This window comes from Sebastes fasciatus, chromosome 14 (assembly GCF_043250625.1).
Source record: "Sebastes fasciatus isolate fSebFas1 chromosome 14, fSebFas1.pri, whole genome shotgun sequence".
Lineage (NCBI taxonomy): Eukaryota > Metazoa > Chordata > Actinopteri > Perciformes > Sebastidae > Sebastes > Sebastes fasciatus.
Genome location: NC_133808.1, coordinates 16,218,542 through 16,241,193, shown reverse-complemented (window position 1 = coordinate 16,241,193; position 22,652 = coordinate 16,218,542). Strand labels below are relative to the sequence as shown.

The 22,652-nt window shown below is 39.9% G+C and overlaps 1 protein-coding gene across 1 annotated transcript in view; it reads right to left on the bottom strand.

Moving 5' to 3' along the window:
• Positions 1-22,652, bottom strand: part of pde11a (phosphodiesterase 11a) — a 45,308-nt gene that overhangs the window by 7,609 nt on the left and 15,047 nt on the right. The window contains exons 4-18 of the mRNA XM_074659231.1: positions 22,187-22,327; positions 21,302-21,366; positions 19,651-19,783; positions 18,804-18,879; positions 14,887-14,954; positions 14,692-14,784; positions 12,589-12,639; positions 9,776-9,922; positions 9,512-9,619; positions 7,303-7,412; positions 4,938-5,028; positions 1,551-1,651; positions 1,250-1,327; positions 1,102-1,165; positions 181-255 (exon numbers count right to left, since the gene is read on the bottom strand). Coding sequence (XP_074515332.1) covers positions 181-255; positions 1,102-1,165; positions 1,250-1,327; positions 1,551-1,651; positions 4,938-5,028; positions 7,303-7,412; positions 9,512-9,619; positions 9,776-9,922; positions 12,589-12,639; positions 14,692-14,784; positions 14,887-14,954; positions 18,804-18,879; positions 19,651-19,783; positions 21,302-21,366; positions 22,187-22,327 — 1,401 coding nt within the window. The remainder of the gene's footprint in view (positions 1-180; positions 256-1,101; positions 1,166-1,249; positions 1,328-1,550; positions 1,652-4,937; positions 5,029-7,302; positions 7,413-9,511; positions 9,620-9,775; positions 9,923-12,588; positions 12,640-14,691; positions 14,785-14,886; positions 14,955-18,803; positions 18,880-19,650; positions 19,784-21,301; positions 21,367-22,186; positions 22,328-22,652) is intronic.

Here is a 22,652-nt window from a genome sequence, read left to right as displayed (position 1 = left end):
GGGAGTTTTTTTTTGTGTTTTGTGTATTGTTACACGGTGCACAGTTTGCTCTTGGCACAGCAGCGAGGCAGTGGAGCAGTGTTTTTTTTTTTTAACTGCGGAGAAAATATATCTTGTGGTGGTCTCGGAGGTGAAACACACTGTAAAAAGAACAAGAAACAGATGGTTGGAGGGACTCACGGAGGGCGTGAGCTTCAGCTCTGATCTCTCTCTGTCGCCTTGCTCAAAGAACTCGCTGGTCACCAACTCTGCAACCTGGAGTGAGGGAAAAGATGAATGTAGCGATTATTTTCTTTATTAATTAATCTTCCAATTATTTTCTCAATTAATCATTTGATCTATAACATGTAGGACTGCAATGAACAATAATTTTCACTTTTGATTAATCTGTCGATTATTTTCTCGATTAATCGATTAGTTGTTTGGTCTTTAAAATGTCAGAAAATGGTGATAAACGTCCTCAAATGTCTTGTTTTGTCCACAATTCAAACATACTCAGTTTACTGTCATAGAGGAGTAAAGAAACCAGAAAATATTCACATTTAAGAAGCTGAAACTAGAGAATTTTTCCTTTTTTTCCTTAAAAATTACTCTAAACGATTAATCGATTATAAAAACAGTTGGTGATTAATTTAATAGTTGACAACTAATCGATTAATCGTTGCAGTTCTGATAAAATGTAAGGAAATTGTTTGGAAATTGCCTGTCACAACATCCTAAAGCCCAAGATGATGATGGCAAAGGGATGGACCGATCTGACTTTTTCAGTCCCGATACCGATACCTAGGATTTGTGTATCGGCCAGTACCGATCTGATCCCAGTGTTTAATTAATAAGCTGTATGCCTCACTGTGTGGAAGTGACTGGGATCATTCTTTTATGTGTAAGGAAACATCAGGCTTGAATTAAACATTGCTTTCCTAACTTTGTAAAAGAAAATGTAACAGATAAATACATAGATATAAATTTACTGAAGTCATTTTTGCTTGAAAAAATATTTAAATGATAATCAAAATAGTTGCTTGTTATTTTTTCTTTTTGACCAGCTATTGATTAATCAACGAGCTGTTTTCTTTTCATATATGACAGCGTATTTCTCACCTTGCGTGATATTTCCCAAGGTTTAGTGACAGCACCAAGATCACACGCTGTCATCATCATGGATCTGAGAGGAATCAAACAGATTCATTTCATGTTATGATATTAAAGATTTAGAGACACCATGTTTGTGTGTGCAGGGCGGCGTTACCTGCACATGTCTCTATGAGCCTTCACGTTCCAGTTGTACTCTCCATTGGTGACCAGCTCAAAGAAAGTGTTTCTGTTCCTAAAGGGAGACAAAGACATCTGTATATGTAGGTGTAAGTGACATAAAATCCACAAGGGGGCGGTATTACCTAAATGAAAGCTGTTGTAAACATTGAACAGGGACTCGGTATGCTTCATTGTAAATTAGTTCGTACACAGAGTCAGCCCAGCTCTGTGGACTCTGTCTCACTATACAGAGATTTAACAGTTTAATAAGCAGTGTGGTGTTAAGCAGAACATACTCAAAGTAAAGTGTGAGGTCTGTGGCCAGAATCGACTGTTTCAACAGCTGCATGAGGGCACTGTACTCTGTGGACGAGAGGTTGGAGAAGATATTGTGACCCTGTGGAGACACATACAGAGATACCATGATAAAGAATCTCTAAACACATTTTCTTAACTGCACACAAAGAGCTTAAAATAAAGTCCCTGGATTAATTATTCATCATGTATAGGACGGGCACCATTTACTTAACAGAAGGTCCATATTACTTGTTACATGGGTTTATTTTAGAGGCTTTTTGAATTATTTATTAACAGCTTGGCCGATATATATATGAGACGGCTGACAATACGGGCTGATACAGATCACTGGATGTGGATATTTAGTATACAATATACTGAAGTACACAATGGAAATAAAAAAAGTTAATGGCATGTACACAACGTAATGTGTCACATTTAATAGGCTACATACTGTACTATTGAATATCTATAATATAAGAGGAAGTGAATGAGTGAGGGATTAAAGGGATAGTTTGGGTGTTTTGAAGTGACGTTGTTTGAAAGCAGACAGGAGTAACAGCACCGGAGCAAAGCATTATACTGCTGTGGACGGGGCCAGCAGCAAAACATATTTTAGCCACCTAAAAGAAAGGCTCACCTAAAACAATCAATAGCAGTTTAAGCGTACGCTATATTTAGAATATTTTCACAGCTTTACCGGCTGCTGTCAGACAAGCCTTTCCGACGGGGAACTGAAGCTGTTGTATCAATCTATGCTCTCGCTAAAGCCACCAGACTTCACTGAGAAAAACTGTAATTTGACCTCACAGAACACGGGGGTTGCTGGTCTACCGCTGCCTCGATCGGTTAGTTTATTTGTGCTATTGTATGACTTTGGTGAATCCGGACTAACCAAAGTCACACAATAACACAAACAAACTAACCGATCGAGGCAGCGGTAGACCAGCAACTCCCGTGTTCTGCGGGGTAAAATTGCAGTTTTTTTCAATGGAGTCTGGTGGCTTTGGCGAGAGCATAGATAACGGCTTCATTTCTCCATTGGAAATATAGCTGTCTGATGGAAGACAGCGATATAATGGCTTCAGTTCGACCATTGGAAAGGGCTGATGATTGGAAATATAGCGTTCACTTGAACTGATGTTTATTTCTTAAGGTGGCTAAAAATACATTTTGCTTACGGCCCCGTCCACAGCAGTACATCGCTTTGCTTCCATGCCGTAACTCCTGTCTGCTTCTCCAAACTGGGGGCGTGCTGACCGTCATCTACTGTAGGTAATACACTGACTATGGATAAATACCTCATATAACCCTACTTCAAAACACCCAAACTATCCCTTTAAGTCTTTTAGTGAAAAACTCTTTTGCAGGACTAAACCATAATGGTTAAAAAAACACTCAGTAATAAAACTGAATGGATCTGTGCAGGGGAGGAGGGAAGCCAGCAGCTCCCCAGCAGCTCTTAATAAGTAAGCAACATCTCTCACTTGAGGCTCTCTATCATTAAAACAAGCCTCTCCCCACCATGCATTATACATTCATTCACCACTTAGGCACCCTCCTCTAGAGGATGGAGAGGTCCGTCTGTGGAGAAAATGGAAGATGTAGAGGTGATAACAGAAAAGGAGCAGAATGAGGGGACCTGCAGAACTTAGCAGAGATCTGCAAAACTGGATAACCACTTTTTTTTTCCCTTTTAAAGGAGGCTGGGAATCCAAGTGTAAAGCTCCTGCGAGTCCCTTCATGAGCTCATGTGTTACCATGAAATATTGAACTACGTAACAGCAGAGACAGAGAGCACTCCTCGGTCTGTCACAATTGGAGCGGATGAAGGAGGGGAGGCGAGTAAAATAGGAAGTGAGAATGACGAGAGAAAATTGAAAGATACAAAAGGAGTGAGTGGCGTTTAAAAGTTTTAAATTAATGGTTTGTGCGGGCCGGCGGATTGAATCGTGAGATTTCTACTTGAATTAGCCACATTATTCATTTATATGCTAATAGGACAGCGGTAGTTCAACCCCAGTATCAACAGAAACCATTATGATATCCCAAGCAAACATTTGTCAGCTTACTGTGTTGTCAGCACCGCGATAATGAAGCCAGTGGAACAAACCCCACTAAGCCTCGTCTCAGCTGCTCCCTCAAAACGTCTTTAATTACAACTTCATGCAAAGGCAGTCACCTGGTAAAATGTCTCCCTCAACCAATTACCACCAAATCTATCGCCTCTGTAATTACATTGATTTGAGGGCAGTGTGAGCTATTTGTTTTTTGTTTACTCGCTCACATACAGCAGACATTGAGGCAACACATGGTTGCCTTCAGGCACAGTGGGCACAAACTCAGTGGGCTTTAGTATGTTATTTTTCATTTAGATGGCTAGAAAGTAAAGAGAGAGTAGGTAAGATACAGGAACCGTACCCAGTCAGGTGTATCGTCATGGTTCAAGTTACATTACTTTAAAGGAATAGTTCGTCATTTTGGGAAATACGCTTATTTGCTTTCTTGTTGAGAATTAGATGACAACATCGCTCTCATATCTGTATCTTAAATGTGAATCTACTGCCAGCGGCAAACTGTAAGACAGGAGGAAACGGCTAGTCTGGCTCTGTTCTGGTTGGCTGCTAACCTCATTGTGATGACAAGACTCCAGGAAGTCACTGTGCCCAGATAAGAAATTATGCAGCTCATAAACCTCCGTTAAAAAAAAAAAAACATGTTGATTTTACACTTCGGTTTTTGTACAGATGAAACAAACGAGATATAACCAGTGGGCAACCTGCGGGTCTGAGAAGTGAAGCCAATGTGGAAGTGCCTTAAACTTGCATTCTTTCTAACAGCCAGCAGGGGGCGACACCTCTGGTTGCAAAAAGACATCGGATTGTATAGAAGTCTATGAGAAAATGACCCTACTTCTCACTTGATTTATTACCTCAGTAAACATTGTAAACATGAGTTTATGGTGGTATTGATCTCGTCTAACTCTCTGCAAGAAATCAAATATGTGTTTGAACTATTCCTTTCATTCTAGTGCTAGTGCTAAAGTTACATAATTATGAACATACTGTATAATATACCCTCAGTTGCCAGTTTATTAAGTTAACACCTTGCTAAAACGAATGCAGTCTAATACAACAGTCCTGCAACAAATCCTCCCTTCATGAAGGTTCTAATGTTCACTTTTTGCTTAAACTGTTTAAAGAGGTGTTACACTGACAGGTGTTTCTATTATTTGTCCACCCCAGCTCTCATCGTCTACTTATAGATGGTGTTTGAAATGGCCTGATATGCAAGTGAATGTGTTGCACAAATACAACATGCAGTGGTCGGCATTAGCAGAACCTTCGTGGTAACTGCGTTGTAGCAGATATTGGAACATAGTGCACCTCGCTCTGCAGGATCATGACAGCGTGGTTGAAGTGGTGGTGCTCCAGCGTAGCAGAGGTCCCATAAAGCAGAGCAAGAGCTGAGCCCGTCCTGATACACACATAGACGCACACAGGGATCAGGAAGAGAGATGACATAATCAGCATTCAACACATACTGAGAGACAAAGTCTGCTGTTGAGTCTGTTGTAATTCCCTTACCAATTCTCTCTGCACTCTGTCGCCGACTTATGAGCCAATAATAAATGAAGCTGGAGAGCCATAACCTAAACTGCAGCTGAAATTCAACCGTTCAACATTGAATATGATCATTTAATGTGGAGGAAAAAGAATCATGAGAACTGAGCCTGGTGTACTGAAGGTTGAGGCATGTTTTCTATTTTCTGCCATTTCCACAGTAAAAATTGTCTTTAAAAAGTTTTGTTTTGTTTTGATCTAGTTTCTATTCTAATGTTGGTGTTGCAGTAAAGTCAGAAAGCATTACAACAGTAATATGTTTTTCATGGTCTTGTCTCTGTCCTTCAACACATTGGATTTTATTTTTTTATTTAACCAGCAACTTTAAGAATCTCTTTTTCAAGGGTGACCTGGCCAAGACAGGCAGCAGCACAAAAGAAAACACAAAATCTGATTTGAAAATGCAGCAATGACTATGAGGTTAAAGTGCTGACTATTAGCTGTAGAGGGTGTGTGCACATCACATGTCGGTTGAGCATATTAGGACTTTTGCCCTCTTCATAGATACATACAATTTATGGACATTGATCTTAAACATACAGTTGGACTGAAGGCAAACAACCCCTGAAACATTCACAAAGTGAAGATAGCTGCAGTACAGGTCTGACAGAACAATAGCAAGTGCCTGCTCATCACTGCAGATTGTAGAATTTCAGACAGTCATTAATCACAAAGGATTTGACCCCAATTAATAAATATGATTATTTCAATTAAGCTTATGTTAACAATTATTTTCTTGTGCCTTAAATGAACAGTGTGTAGTATTTCTGGGGATCTATTAGCAGAAATTAAAATTATATTCATAACTATGTTTTCAATCCTGAATCTAAGAATCGTTGTGTTTTCATTGGCTTAAAATGAGCCCTTCATATCTACATAGAGAGCGGGTCCTCTTCACAGAGTCCGCCATGTTGCTCAAAGCAAACACTGGCTCCATCGGGAGCCTTTAACGTTTTTACGTTACCTGAAGGCCACCGTAGTTCTCCGACACGCTTGTGAAACTGCGGTAACGTGAGCAGCAGAGTGTAAAACCGTGGTATCGCGTCTGACTTCTGTTCTGTTGCTCCTAAAGTAGTGTTATTATCGTAAGGATTGCATCTGAGCGAGGCGAACGGTGTTACCACTGTTTTGCACTCAGCGGCTCATGTTACTGCAGTCTTGTAAAGGGAGGAGTGAGTGGAGGGGTACTCAGTTGGTTGCAATCTGCAACCACACCACTAGATGCCACCAAATCCTACACACTGTACCTTTTTAAATTGTAACAAAAAAAACCTCAATATAATTCCTATGCTGTTCATATGCTATGAATGTAAACACCATCAATTAAAAACAGAGTTTGCATTTTAACCTCATAGTTATTGAAATTATTATTTAAATTCAAATGTGTTTGCAGGAAGTGTTGCTATGTAAAACAAACAAGTCATAAATTCTTTTATAATGTAGTTTTTTTCCCCCTAATACATCCTTAACTACAACTACAATGCACCGCCTGATGAAGAAAAACAAACAAACTAAAGGCTCTCAAATGTTGATGTGTTAAGATGTGTTCCTGTTAAGAGCTTCATTACCTTCTTCATCGTTTGTCACCCTAAACTAATTTAGCACTAGCCGAGTCAACACTCATTTAAATTCAGACCACTTAGCTCAAAATAATGAAGAAATATAAAAACAAACTATATTTGACAGTTGATATGATGACACAAAGCTGAGATGAAAATACAAAAATGGATTAACAAGATTATTTCTGTTTAATTATTTCCTAGTTAAGATTTCTAATTTAGCTCATGATTATGTCCGTCCTCCACCTAGTTTCCGTCTCGGTTACAGATTCAGTTATTTATAATAACCTTTGTGAGGGCAGTGAAAACTAAGTCTAAGCGATTTAATAGCGATTTTAGCTGCTGATCTAAATGTGCTCCGTGTCAGCAGTGTTTACAGGCTCTTCGTTAAGCAGACCCTTATATAAGCCTTATACAATTTGCCACTTGACTCTTGCTGATCTGGGCTGGTCTACTGCAGACTGCTGCAGGTGGTAAAACACACTATAAACGGTGTGTAGGAGGGAGCGTGTTTATGTGTGTGTATGTGTGTGTGTGCATAGAGATAGAGATAAAGCGGTAACACTTACTTCGCCTGAAAAGCGTTGTTGGTGCCCCTGTGGTCCAAGTCATGGCACACACAACCCACAATAAGCGCTAAGGTCTCCACCTCTGTCAGAGTCTCCTGGAAGCCCGCCGTCTGATCGGCACAGAGGAGAGGAGGCCAATGAGAAAACAAACACACACATAAACACACAAATAAGAGCTGCATCTTTTATTCTATGAGACTGTGAGGAGTACATTGAATAAAAATGAAAAGCCCTCCCAACAGTAGCAGCATCCTAAATCTCTAGATAGCCAGTGGGACTGCAGTAACACGGGGAGCGTTATGGCTTGGATGGATGGCTTCTGGAGGCCATGTGCTGAGTGAGTCACTATAGGTCATTGTGGGGATAGCGGCGAAGATAGCACGGCCCTCAGCCCACTCATTAAAACACATGGCAGGAGAGTGGAGGGGCCCAGAACAGCTTACACACTACTATTTCATCTCCCTCTGCCAATAATCAATTCAGATGGGACACCACGCATTAATGCTGTGCTTGATTAAATGAACAGCACTGGTATAAGAGCGTATGTGTGTGGATGTGTGTTGCCCCAAGGACCTGATGAAGTAAAGGCGTGCTGAAGTAATTCTCTTGGGGTCTCTATTCAAACAAACATCACTGGTTTGGTTCTGCACACAAGTGGCTGTTTGTATAGTTAGTAAGACAATGAGTCGGAATTTGAATTTTAGTCAAATAGAAATGTATCCTGTTTTATCTGCCTTTTAATAATAACAAGATTTCAATAAGCACTGAAGTCAGGCTTGCATTAGCTGCTTCATTCATGCTCCACAATCCCTGACTCGTTCATCAGCTGCTCAGCAACCAGCTGACTAGTAACGTCCAATCATATTCATGCAGGTATACACGACTGTCATTATGATATACACTCCTCGATTTTATTCTGATACCTTCACGCCAAGCAGCTCCCTCCACCACCCCAACTTCCAGTGGTAGAAGAGGTATTAAGATGCTTTAGTTAAAGGTACTATGTGGGAGAAAATCCTTGTTACCTCTGTCGGTTTGTTTGTCAGCAGGATTACGTAAAAACTAAAGGCCCCATTTTCAAGGAATTTGGCGGAAGGGTGTTAAGTGAACTGCAGTCGGCATTCTGTTGCTCGCGCTCGCACTCCGCGGGCGCGAGTGAGCATCCTGGATATCGACCAAAACATGTGACGTGACATAACATTACAATCATATATCATATTTAGAATAAAGTTACTATCTGTAATGTTCCTTTTATTTTATTTGGACAATTGGCTCCATGATACTAACTAGCCATTTGCAAATTACTTTATCAGCTAATGTTACAAAGCAACCACCGCCAAATCCATGCAACGTAGTGAAGTTACAGCTAGCTGGCTAACCTTCGCTTAGGTTAACGATTGGCTAGTTGACATTATCCACTCAAGATATTATTTTGCTACGTTAGCTACACACTGTTGGTGCTGTAGGGGAGCTGAAGAGAGGCAAGGCACTCGGGAACACACATAATCCTTTTGATTTTCCTGGCAAAACCTTCCAGAGTCCACCTTTACATAGAAATCAGCCCACAGGCCATTATAAGCAACCAAGAAAGTCGGGGAAGGTCTCACTTTTTAAGTTACGTTACAATCAATTCACACATTGGCAACGCGATGCGATTAATACATGTAGATTGTGCCATATAGTACCTTTTAAGTAAAAGTGTCACTACAACAATATCAAAGTACTTCATTCAATATCTAATAACCTATAAATCAAAGTATTATCAGCAAAATGTACTTAAAGTTCTGGTTCTGCAAAAAAAATAGGTTTGAGACTGATCTGAGAGGTCGTGAGAAAGCAGTTAAAGCAGAAATAAACAGTTATTTAATTAAAATCATCTGATAAATTGAGAGTGGAAATCTCTCTTAGGTGGAACTGCTAACCTCTAAACTTCTAAATTGTATTGAAGAACAGTACTTGAGTAAATATATTTAGTTACTTTCCACCAGTGCCAACCTTCTTATGTACTAGGCTTTTGGTATTGTTGATTAAATTAAAATCTAATATTCATGTATGTGATTATTTACGGGGGGGAAGAATCCTCACTGCTGCTCTATCATCTGAGACTGTATGAACATTTGCTATGAATGATTGATGTCAATTCCTTAAGGCAAGTGTCTCCGACTGAAATTGATCTCATGATCTGCAGTCATAGCAGCATGATCTTTACCGTTAGCATGGCAAACATGCACTGGCAGACGTTGAAAGCGTGTCTCCAGTTGTGATAGAGAACCATTCTGTAGTTTTTCCTGACAGTCAGCAGCCATCTGCACAGTGTCTGGAGGGGGAAGACAGACAGAGAGAGGGATGAGCACACGGGTCAGCAGTTGTCACGAGGACACATTAGGATTTGGCTACCGAAGGAACAGTAATCTGGACAAATTCAGTCAAGTATTCAAAGGAAATATAAAGACAGACCCATCCGTGTTCTCACCTCGTAATCGATCTTAAATTTCTGCACCATTCCCAGCTCCATAAACATCCTCAGAGCGGCCGTTATCATGGCGTCAACGTCCAGCGAGAAATCGTCGAAGGAGAGCTTACCGATGCCCAGCTCGCAAACCAGGGGAATGTTAGCAGCCTGTTTCATTGTAGAAAAAGAGGAAACATTAAGGAGGAATAGCAAACATGAAGAGTTCAGAGAGCAGAAGAGCGTGGAGAGGTCAGAGGAAGCTGTGCCACTTTCAGATGATACATGGAAATATGGAGACATGCTAATTAAGACTCCGAGGACTCATTTGGAGAGGGTTAAGTTTAATGAGGGAGCTTTACCGCAAGATTTCACCGTTGTTTACTTTCACTGACGAACGTAGCCGTGCAGTAGTAATCATCGTCAATGTCTTTTTTTTCATCATTATTCAAACAAAACCCAAAACACTTAACACATGTGATTCCAATTAAGCATATTCATACTGAAGCATCCATGTCTGCCATCTTCGGTGTGGTCTAATGAGCAGATATGTCTTATCTGCCTCCAGTCAGCATTTATAATATGACCATTTCATGCTTTCTAACCAATGAGTCGAAGCCCTCTTACAAATCTGTGTTATAGTTTCAGTACAGCCATGTTTCTCTGTCGTCTTCTCCTCTCTAACAGCGACCATGTTTTCCCTCACAAATGTTTGCCTGTCAGGTCAGCAGGTATTCTCCTCTCTCTCTTAATTCACAGCCCCGGGTTACGAAATGTCAGCCACGTTTGTTTGCCGCTGCCATTTGCTCTCCGGTGGAATCCCAGTCAAGTGTGCTTCGCGAGGCTCCATATGTAGAGCAGTTATGAAAGAAAGTGGGGGGAAAGGCAGGAAGGAGAGCGCGGCGCTGGATGAGGGGGCTGAAAGATCACACGAGCACACTGGGAAGCGGGGTTCCTACTTTGCGGTGACGGCCACAGGGGAAAATCCTACACATGAAAGTGCAGGAAAATAGGTCATATCTATATTTCAGAAGTGTCATGCTAATTAAAAATGTAGATATTTTCATTTTTTTACTCTTTATAAATAATGAATTGAGAATGATTGCCTATTGATTGGAGTAATCCATTTCAAATACCACTATTAGTTTATTTTCTTTGGGGAATTCTCGGCCCATATTTTTACTGCAGTGCTTTGGAGGAACTGGAAAATGAAGTCTAGAAGACGGACTGACAATAAGTCCCCTCTGTTGCCATATTTATTTTATTCAGATTGTTATTTAATTAGAAATTATTAAAAAACGAATTAAAGGGCCCATGGGTAAAATAAATTAGTATTGTTATGAGCTAAATTTCCAAGACTTTACTTTCTAGTAAACAACAGTTACATTTAAGTCCATTTTACTGTTGATGCCTTGCATCGTACTTTTGTTAAATGGAGGGGTTTTGGCTGAATAATAATGGATATTTGATATTCTTTTCTTTCATTTGTCTTAATTGAACTCAATAAAAAGCAGAGGCATTGAGGAACGCATCTACAGAAGTAGGAGAACAATTAAATTAGATTATGGCAATTACCTGCACCACCAGAGCAAACCTGATGATCACAAATTGTAATCCACACCGAGCGTGTGTATACGCTGCAATATATAGAGGACAGACGGTCCTCACCAGAAAACCAGAAACGTGTTGCTGTGATCTTGATCTTGGTTTACAGGCTGATGTTATTCTATATTTTTCTTACTGTCTATAAATAAATAAACCAACAATGCAATTTGGTCCATTTCTCACTACTTTCCAACTTCCCTCTGTGACACTTCATCCTACGCCGCCTAATCATTCCTACTTAAGACATGAATCTTTAAATGGGTCACAAATATCAACTTCATATTTACAAAAACATTTATTTTTTTTCTAAAACAGTTGGGAACGTTTTAACCAAACCTTACTCAAGCAGGAGTAAAGAGCGCATTTGTGGTGGACTATTTTCAGTTGCGTATTCATCAGACCGACACATGCAAGTACTTCGCAAAATGTCAAGACGTCAAACCATGATCTTTTCCTAAACCTAACCAAGTAGTTTTGTTGACTAAACCTAACAGGTTGTTTCCTGTGGAGACGCAAGTTTATTTTGAAAATAAAAAATGAGGACGAATAACTTTTCGTAAGATATCATACAAACCGTTGTATGTGTGCCACTGGAGATCGTTATCTGTGAGTTAGGTAGGAAACTGTGTTTGATGATAATTTCTCGTTTGCTGCTTTGTATTTTCATTTGTTTAATATATTTAGCAGTATGGACATATTTAGTTTCCTCTGTTAAATTAAGTTTGATAGGCTAGCACAAGTACTGTATAGTGATTATACAGAGCAGTGTAATGAATGTTTTCCTCCCTGTAGAGGTGCCACTGCTGTATTTGTGCTGGAATACAAGTGGATTTCTTAATATTTGCTTTGAACAATACCTGTTTCTTTTTGTAAATTGGAAACCATTTCCTTCAGTGGAAGCCGAGCATTATTTCACTTTTATTCCATAGACAATATGCATAAAACTGAGGAGAAAATAATAGCAGAAAAGATCCCGCAAAATAACATTTGAAGTCATGTGTGTGTGATTCATCCTGGCTTCATGTAGAATATCGCCAGCCTTATCCTTTGACAGCAGTTACTTCTGTTAAAGGATGAGGCTTTAAGAACAAGCAATGTCTCACGTGAGTTGTGACTTTAATATCAGCGTTGAGCTCAGAGTTTAAAAAGCGGACTACTACTGTCAGTGCTGAGGGGAAGAAAGGACATTTACTGAGACAAATGTTATGATTATAACGGTGAATATCTGTTACCTTGAATTTGTCAACTTCAGTCTTGGAGCAAGTGGCATGGTAAGAAAGAACCTGCAAAAATAATGACACAGTATCACTCAATGTATTTTTGAGTTGCAAAATGATCTTTTAAGTTGACAAACATCATACAGTATGTGTGATTCATGGTGCAATTCAAACGGGATCAAAAAGATATTTGTCTCTTGCCGTTGACTACCGTTCATGTTTTGTCCGAAATAAGGTCCCATTGTGGTCCACAGGAAGGGGCAGGACTTAGCCTCTCTATTTGGTTATACTTAGCTCCACCCTCTCGTGTCACTTCTGGTTGCATAAAACCAAGACGGCAACGGCCAAAATGCCAAAGTCAAGGCTTCAAAATGGCAGTCCACAAACCAATGACGTCATGGTGACTACGTCCACTTCTCATATACAGTCTATGGGTGTTATAGCAATTCAGTGGGTCTTCCAGATGTGGAAGTTAACATTCGCCTCTAGAAAAGTCTACAAGAGCGTTGATGTCAGCCCCGATTCCATCGCCATGTTCCTTTCATTTCCTGAGAGAAATACCTCGCACAGACCTCCAGTTGCTTATTTGATCATAAACGCTCATGTTTATTCAGTGCTGCCAGAAGCAATGCATCTACATATTAGTTTATTCTGCGCCTCTCCTTTAAATGCTCTATCTCTCTGTTTCTGTGCTCCTCCTATCTTGAAACGGAGTGGTGCTAACTACTATAATGCACCTGAAAGCTCCCCATTGTAATGTAAAGACGCACTGTAAAGGCTGAGTAGTGCTGAATGCCTACATACTGCAGGGCAGATGAGGGATTGCTTTTCTCTGCCTCTCATTAATTTTCAATAAAACCTTTGTGAGAAGGTTATCTACAAAGAGAGATCAGCACTTTTTTTTTTCATGCGTACATTCTTGTGGAAATATGAGACCAAAAAAGGAGCCAAGCGCAAAGACCCATGAGAGAGAATAAGTAAGAAGAGGGTTTATATTAGCCACGCAGCAGCCGTTGTTTCCAGTGACTTCTGGGTAAATGTTTCAGCACAGGGCATATGTTGACTGGAAAGGAAAATAAAGATACCGTTATAGATAATGATTACAAGAACAGATAGTGTGCACGGGGAAAATCCTCTGAGGGAGGGCATGAAGCTAACATAAACACAATGAGCATACAGGCGCAGGAGCAGAGCAGAATCAACTTAAGTCAACAAGCCGCATTACACTTTGCATAGTAATGTTTTTTTGCAAATGTAAATGGATAAAAAGATTTATTTTTCAAAACATGGAAATTTAAATTTTCAAATTAAGATGTGAGGCATGTGAGATGTGGTGTGTATATGGCTGTCAAAGTTAACGCAACGCATAATAAAGTGTTAACGCAACTTGGTTTTAATGCCACTCATTTCTTTAACGTGTTAACGCAACTTGCGATTTTCAGGTTGTAGCGGGCTCAATTTTAAAGTTAGAGTGAAGATACTGGTATCATATGAAATTATAAAAACCTGAGGAATCCACTTGTCATACAGTAATTGCTTGTCGGGAAGGAGGCTAAATAACGCTCCAAACTTGCACTAAGTTTTGGCGAGGAAAAACTGTCATGGCCATTTTCAAAGGGGTCCCTTGACCTCTGATCTCAAGATATGTGAATGAAAATGGGTTCTATAGGTATCAACGAGTCTCCCCTTTACAGACATGCCCACTTTATGATAATCACAGGCAGTTTTGGGGCAAGTCTTAGTCAAGTCAGCACACTGACACACTGACAGCTGTTGTTGCCTGTTGGGCTGCAGTTTGCCATGTTATGATTTGAGCATATATTTGTATGTTAAATGCAGTACCTGTGAGGGTTTCTGGACAATATCTGTCATTGTTTTGTGTTGTTAATTGATTTCCTATAATAAATGTATACATACATTTGCATAAAGCAGGCATATTTGCCCACTCCCATGTTGATAAGAGTATTAAATACTTGACAAATCTCCCTTTTAAGGTACATTTTGAGCAGATAAAAAATGTGATAGATTTGCGATTAATCAGGATTAACTATGGACAATCATGAGATTAATCGCATTTAAATATTTTAAAAATATTGACAGCCCTAGTTGTGTACTTACATCCAAAGCCACAGACTGCTTGGCCCAGGACTTCTTCACCTGATCGTACATGATGGTGTTGTTGATGCCCAGTCCACAAAAGATCACAAAAGCCTGAGAGAAAAGCACAAAAAGCAAGACATACTCCACTACATTAGTTTTTAATACACCCACAAGCTACTGAATGTTGAAAAGATATAGAAGTAAGTGTAATACTTCAAAGAGACGCTGGTCTGGGTCAAGGAACGGTTGCCCGTCGAGCCTGTTCAGCACTTGGGCGACACCTGTTACACAAACCAAACAATAAGAACTTAATGTTTTCATCTTGATATTGGCTTTAAGACTCCAGTGCATATAACCTGCCTCCAATTAAAAGAGGATCAAACCCACACACTCCATGTCGTCGACTAACATGCATTATTAATGGCAATTAAGGAGAGACACAACATCTTTTCACATAAATAGCAGTATATGAGTACGACACATGGTTACACAGAATGACAAAAATGTGGAACTGGTGAAATTGGCATTCAATTAATGTTATCTTTGACAAGACATCCAGTTATTGTCCACAATGCTGCAGCGGGATTGAAGACTTTTTATTTGACAGCCCTGTTTAGATGGCTTCTCTCATCGTCTAATTAAAAAATGGAGAAAGGCTTTGTTGATAAAGCATAAACATTTAATTGATAGAGACCGACTTTTATTGTCGCTGAGAAATTATGCTTAAAAAGTAATTACACAATGCATTATCATTTTTATTTATCTCTAGGAGGTCAAACAAACCTGCCAAAGTGACATTTTAATTTCAACGTATGGCTGGAAATCCACAGAGGTGAAACAGGATTAGTACTGTAGCTGAGAACAATTTTCATTATGGTGTCATTAAATTTAAAATACAGGACTGATGTCTTCTCAGATCTATTAATGCTCCCTCTGTAATGAGCATGTAATTTATGATGAGTTGCAGCATAGGTGGCCCCCTAGCATAAGTGAACTAAATGACTGCTTAGAGCCCTGTGGCCACACCAAATGATACACCATTATTCCTAAAGCCACAAGTGTTATTTTTATGATCACAAATATCAAAAACCATAAAATTACAATAATTTGCAGCTCTATTATGAGTTTTTCATAGATGACCCCATGTGTTGTGTGACTGTACAATGCACAGTTTGTTCATGAGGGGTGTTGGGTTCAGCATTATGTTGACACATGAGGAACTATACCAAACAACTGAGCTAAACTCAAAGTAATGCAGAAGCTGTTAATCATAATGGGACATGCAGTTTCTGGAACAACAAACATCGCTGTTAGCTCAAATGTTTGACCGTCTTTAAGGGACACTCTACGGATTTTACACGTTAAGTCAAAGCTTAAATCCGAAAGGCTCTGATTGGTCGGCTGTTCCACTCTGTTGTAATTGTAATCAGACACAAACTCTTCAGACTCCGCCCTAACTAGCTTTGTTTGAGGATGTGCCAAACTAGCCACTAGGCAGGTATTATGCAAATGTGTTACTTGGTGACATCACCACGTTACGGAAGAAAAGACTAAAGTAGAAAAGACTAACATCTAAACTAGACTTCAAGCAAGGCGTTTCAGGCAGTTCATGAGCAAGGAAAGGGAAAAAGCACAAAAGCATAATAGGTCCTCTTTAATAATGAAGCATCCAGAAAACACATTGTATGACCATCTACCTCTCGTAAAGTAGCTTTAAAGGGGAACTATGCCCATTTTCAAAATTATTATGGTCTAAGACAGTCCAAAAAATATTAGTAAACATGAACAACTCTCTCCCAAGTGCTAAAACTCAAATTTGTGATGTTATAAGTGTGGAGATGCTCCATAGACGATGAATAGGGAAAATGATTTTGTGGATCCACAGAAGGTTTGTTTTCTTTTTTTTATAGCCAAATGAGCTTATTCTATTTTATTACACGGCTTTGTTGAATACTCGATTCTGATTGGTCAATCACGGCGTTGTACGATGTGTTATTTCTTTATAGCAGACAGTTGTTATGTATAACAGACTGTTGCTATGGACGTAGTTCTGATGTCGAACTCTGGCGGACCATTTTTGTGTCAAATGTTTGATTTCTTATGTAAGTAGCCGTGTAATAAGCGGGATGAGATACAGCGAGCGGGGTGACCCCTCTGCTTCGGGGTTTATTTCACAACAATGACCGGCTCGCTGTACATTATCCCTTACACAGAGTTGTGAAACAGAAAATGTACCCATATACTCAAGGTCATCTATAACATCTCTCCTATTCATTGTCTATGGAGCAGCTCCACACTTAAATACCCTATGACATCACAAGTTTGAGTTTTAAAACTCTAGTTTTTTGGATTTGAGAGAGAGTTGTTCATGTTTACTTATATTGTTTGGACTGTCTTAGACCAGAAGAATAGCATGTATGAATTTTGAAAATGGGTGTAGTTCCCCTTTAATGGCACATTGCTAAAGGAAGTGATGATATGATTTTACTCACATTTGATATTAACACATTAAACCTCATTGCTGTTATAGTCACAACAGTATTTCTTGTGATGACGTTTTGAAGGAGCTTGCTGTAACCTTGGCAGATGACACAAGGACATTGGTTTTCTACCTGAATGTAGCCTTGGCTTGAGAATTTCATCTCCTGCTGCTTTGTTTGTATAATGTTTTTTTTTTTTTCACTCCAGATCCTCAGGTGCCACCCACACACACTGCATTTCTTTCTCCCCTCACTCTCTTTCTGTTCTTCTTCCTCTTCCCTCTCCCCTCCCCGACAAATGCACTTACACCTACGCAAAAAAAAACCTGAGCGCACATGGACATCAAACACACGCAGAGACACACACACACACACACACACACACTTAACCAACCATCTGCGGCAGATATGCTGATCACTTTGCACTCAAATATAACTAATGACTTCCTGCGTCAGATCTCAGTGGCCCGAGAGGAGCCGCTGAGATCATTGCTCCTCCCAGCAATATCCAGCACCAAAACCAGACGAGAGATCAATGATTTATCAGAGTGTCAGTGTGGTGTTGGCCTGGGGCTGATTCACAAACACAAAGCACACAGCCAGAAGAAGGGAACTCCACCTCCAAGTGTGGAGTGATGGTGCAGCGTGGATCTAATCACACACATGCAGCCTCAGCTAAGCACACGCTCAAACTCCCCTCTCCTCTGTTGTCTACTATGCAGTAAAAAGGAAAAAAATACATTTGAAACCTGCATTATGAGTTCATGCGAGTGCTACATGGATGCATGATGTGGCCAAAAGTATGTGGACACCTCTGTCTTTTGGTTTGGGGCTGTTTGTCATAATTTGGGCTAGTCCCATTAGTTCCAATTAGGGTAAATCTTAAAGGAGCAGTGTGTAACATTTCAGGGGATCTATTAGTAGAAATGTAATATATTATTCATAACCATGTTTTCATTAGTGTATAATCACCTGAAACTAAGAAGCATTGCGTTTTTGTTATCTTAGAATGAGCCCTTCATAGGGAGCGGGTCCTCCTCCATGTTTCTACAGTAGCCCAGAACAGACAAACCAAACTCTGGCTCTAGAGAGACCTGAAGGCCACCGTAGTTCTCCGACATGCTTGTGAAACTGCGGTAACAAGAGTGCAAAACCGTGGTACCGCCAGCCGCTGTCTGACTTACGTTGCTCCTAAAGTAGTGTTGTTATGTTGAGGGATATCGGATCGATTATTGGGCCGATACTGACTCAAATAGCTGGATCGGGTATTGGTGACAATGGGGCCGATCTATTCGATTCAATTCTTTGTTTATATTCTATATACGTTATGTACTGGAATTTTAATTCCTGTTTAAATTTTGACCAATTTGATGCTGCATTAACAATGTTTCCACTTGAGTTGCAATTCCTGTTATTTTTGAAGATTTTTTTACCAAGTTGCTGTTGTACGATTTATTATTTTAATAATAAATAACAATTCAATAAATGTATATCTATGTATTTATTGGTTACATTTTGTTTTACATTTGAAGTTAGGAAAGCGATGTTTAAGTCAAGCCTGATATTGCCTTACACATAAAAGAATGAAAATATTCAAGTGCACACATCAAATATGTTTCAGAGAAAAGGAAGCTCCATTTGTCAACTTACCGATGATTTGGTGGTTGCTGTTCCATATGGGAACACAAAGCACGGAGCGGATGTGGAAGTCTGAGAACTGGTCTGCCTAAAAAAAGAGTGGGAGTAGAGTAAAATGAGGATTACCATCCATCTGCACGAAACATTTCCTTGCTCTGTTCTCTGAAGGTTTTAGCTTGAAGTATAAATAGGACTGGGTGTTGGAACCTCAAATCTTTCTGATTATCAACCAAAGATTTTCCGTATGACAAAACAGGCAAATGATTCACTTGCAAAAATAATCTTTAATGCAGCCCTACTTGTTTACTTACTCTTTAATCTGCTATTTTAATAATAACATCATAATTTTCCACATTGAAACTGTATTTAATATAGAATAAACTGTTTCCAACTGAGCATTAAAGAGGACATATCATGCTCATGTTCAGGTTCATTCTTACCTTTTAACAACAGCAAAACTATATCAAAACATCCGTTTACAAACTCTCACACAACTCGTGCAATATAATCCAAGTCTCATTTATCCATTCCTATGCACAGTGCTTCCCAAACATATGCACAAAAGGTCATATTGTGGGTGAAGTATTCCTTTAATGAATCCCATGTGACCTCATTGACTCGCATGTGACATCGACGTGTGAACATCCCACATAGGATTAAAAAGCCTGGGACTCCACACTAGTTAGTGGAACGGAGGAGGCCTTTTGGATGAGCGGTGAAATATCTTTAAAACCAAGTCTAGTTTCGATTGAGTACTTCTAGAAATGATAATCGTCACAGGCGTATTTCATGCTGGTTTGTCTGTTGAGATAATGTCACTCTGATGTCAATTTGGAACGGTATGCCATTGTATGTTTACCTCGGCATCAAAGCGAGGATCCTGATAGGCGTCACTGATGTTCACGGGGAGTCCTGTGGATGCTACCAGCTCTGCAATACTGTTGTTGATGAGCCAGTCTGAGTAAGACGACTTCTCCATACTGTCTTTGAAACTAGGGTCAGAAAATAAGAGAGGAGGATGACTCAAGGAACAGACCAGAAGAAAAACAGAACATTTCTCCACTTGCCTTTTCCCAGGAGAGGTTTGATTCTAGAAACAATTCTCAAACACTCTCCTTTAGCTGATAACTTTATCATAAAAATAATAAATACTCTTTTTTTTATTGTATTCAGATATAAAAAAAAAAAAAGATTCTCTTTCACACCTGAACTGCAAGCTTGCAAAAGGCCATTCTCATTTCTCCTTGTGGACCCTCTTTTACGTTGACTTGCATTTAATGAACTTCTCATACAGCAGGTATCAGTAAGCTTCTCCTGCAGCTTATGAAGTAATGAAAAGTTAATTGTGTGATTGTCGTCCTCATTGCCAAACGCCCCCACACTCTGCCACAGAAACACCTGCATCCCTGCACAGACTTCCCCATTCACATTTACTGCAGTGGGCTGCCTGTCGCTGACTTTTTTGTACCTTCAAACGCAACAAGGTAAATGCTCAGCGTGGCTCATTTTGTCTTTCTAGACTAGAATAAAGATGGAGCGATGTCAGACCTTTTGAATCCCTTTGATCTAGTGATCCAGCTGTGTGTTTGCAGCAGGGAATAAACCTTATGGGTGTAATGGCAAGATGCCGTACAGTACCTACTTTTTCTTTCTTGCTCTCCATCCTCTCTGTCTCATGTCTGTCATTTAGCTGCCACAGACACACCAGCAGCAATGTACACTCGCTCAACATTATCCTCCCCGTGGGGGCGGCTGGGGATTGTAAGGCACATTAGAAATCCTACAGTACGCTCGCCTTCTGACATCAAATTTATTCACTTAAATACACACATGAATCTCGCACAGCAGCCCTTGTTATTCTGATGTGAGCCTTTAGGAAGACTAGTGTCATCACAGAGATGCTGTGTTTTTGTCATTTCAGCTTGGTTTGAAATAGTTTTATTACTTGAAATCACAAACTGGCTATTTGTTGAATATTTGAAACACAGATCAGCAAGCAGACTGATATTTAATTGATTACTACTAATTTCCAACTCTTATTTCTTGTGTTAGAATTTCTTTTAATTACTGTGACGTGTGTTTTCACTACTGCCTTGAAGTGACCACATCAGTTATGGCAAGTGTACGACTTGTGGAATAATATGTCTTCCTATCAGCGTTGATTTTCATCCATAAACATCCCACACAATATTAAGCCTCTCTTTCTCCACTCAGCCGTCCCTAGCAGTGGAGAGAAGCAGCAAAACCCAATTAAGTAGGGCTCCTACAGTATGCCTTCTATTCAGCATCAGCATATTACTCCCACAGCACTACAGACTATTCCATCTTTATGTTTCCCTTATTTTTTTCGTCCTTGATGGAAGCTCTACAGAGTCAAACAAGGCTCCGTGCAGAATTTACAGGTGCTGTGGCGCCAGAGGCAAACACAGGTTGACATATGATGAGAAATGTGGAAAAAAGGAGGGCAAAGCTATGTTTTTCATTAGATTTTAACACTGAAACATACATACCTGCATTCAATGTCTGCACTACACTTAGGGGACAGTAGCTCAAACGACGTGGTGAACTTCACCACCTGAAAGATTTGAGAAAAAAGAAATCACTTAAAGCTGCAGTGGGTAGAAATGGAGCAAATATGATTTTAAAAAAAAGTTATTTTATATTAAACGGTCACTATATCCTGACAGTAGTGCATGAGACAGGTAATCTGAAATAAATCATGTGCTTCTGTGTCCTCCGGTGCTCCTAATGGCATCTGCAAGATTTCACAGACCGGAGGAAAACAACCAATCAGAGCCAAGCTGGAGTCGGCTGTCCAGCAGTCGTCTCTGATCAGCTGTCAATCACTCGTGAACTCCGATCAAACGGTCAAACTAGGCAGCGCTGATCAAATATGAATCGATATTCTGTTACTGTAATGCTTATTTCTCGCCTCAAATGTTTTCAGAAACATCTTGTAGTGTACTGTTTAGCTGTAAAACGAGAAAGTTTGTGACCCGGCAGCCATGTTGAGATCAGTTGAGAGAATACCAAGCACCGCCCACCAGCCAGAGCACAGCCAATAGGAAAGCTCAATAGGAACGCTCTCTCATAAATGACCTGTGATTGGCCAAAGTTTCCCGTTACGAGCTAGATTTTTTAAAGCCTGAAAACAGAGTCATGAGGAGGTGCAGAAGTCTCTCTCAAAACACTTGAATTACAATATGCTGAAAGGTTATTATGGAATCTTTGCCAAATGATGCCAAAATATTCTGCCTACTGCAGGTTTAAGCTTTTGGAAGACTTGCATGGAGGCTCACAGTACTTGCTGATTAAAGTAGAGGCAGAGAGAGAGAGAGAACAGACATGCATAAATGTACAGACACATACACAGCAGAGGAATGAAAAAACAGTACCGGTGACTCAATGTCTTCCAGCAACTGAACAGAGCAGCGCTCGCACTTTAGCAATGTCTGTGCACGGTGCATGATCTTCCTGACAATCTTCTCCAGGTCAGTCTGCTCTTCAAACAGGTCGTTGACTACCTCCAAGAGGGCCTGAACACCAGAAAAAGACACCACTGCCATTATTCCCAACAATCTGAACCACACGCTGCTGTGAAACCCGCTTCAGATGAATATGTTTTGCCTCGCTCAGCTGTTAGAGCACAATTATTGTTATGATTATCCTTTAACCATAAAACAACAGGATGATATAACATGATCAGTTTTCCCAATAAAAGTAAATTAGGCCCTTTATCTAAGGCGGTGCCAATCCAATTTCATACACAAGCTCATAAAAATCATATGGGAGCTCTCCTCATTTCTCTCCTCCATTCGCTGAGCTGTGTTCTCATTATGTCCTCTCTTCCATCACAGATCA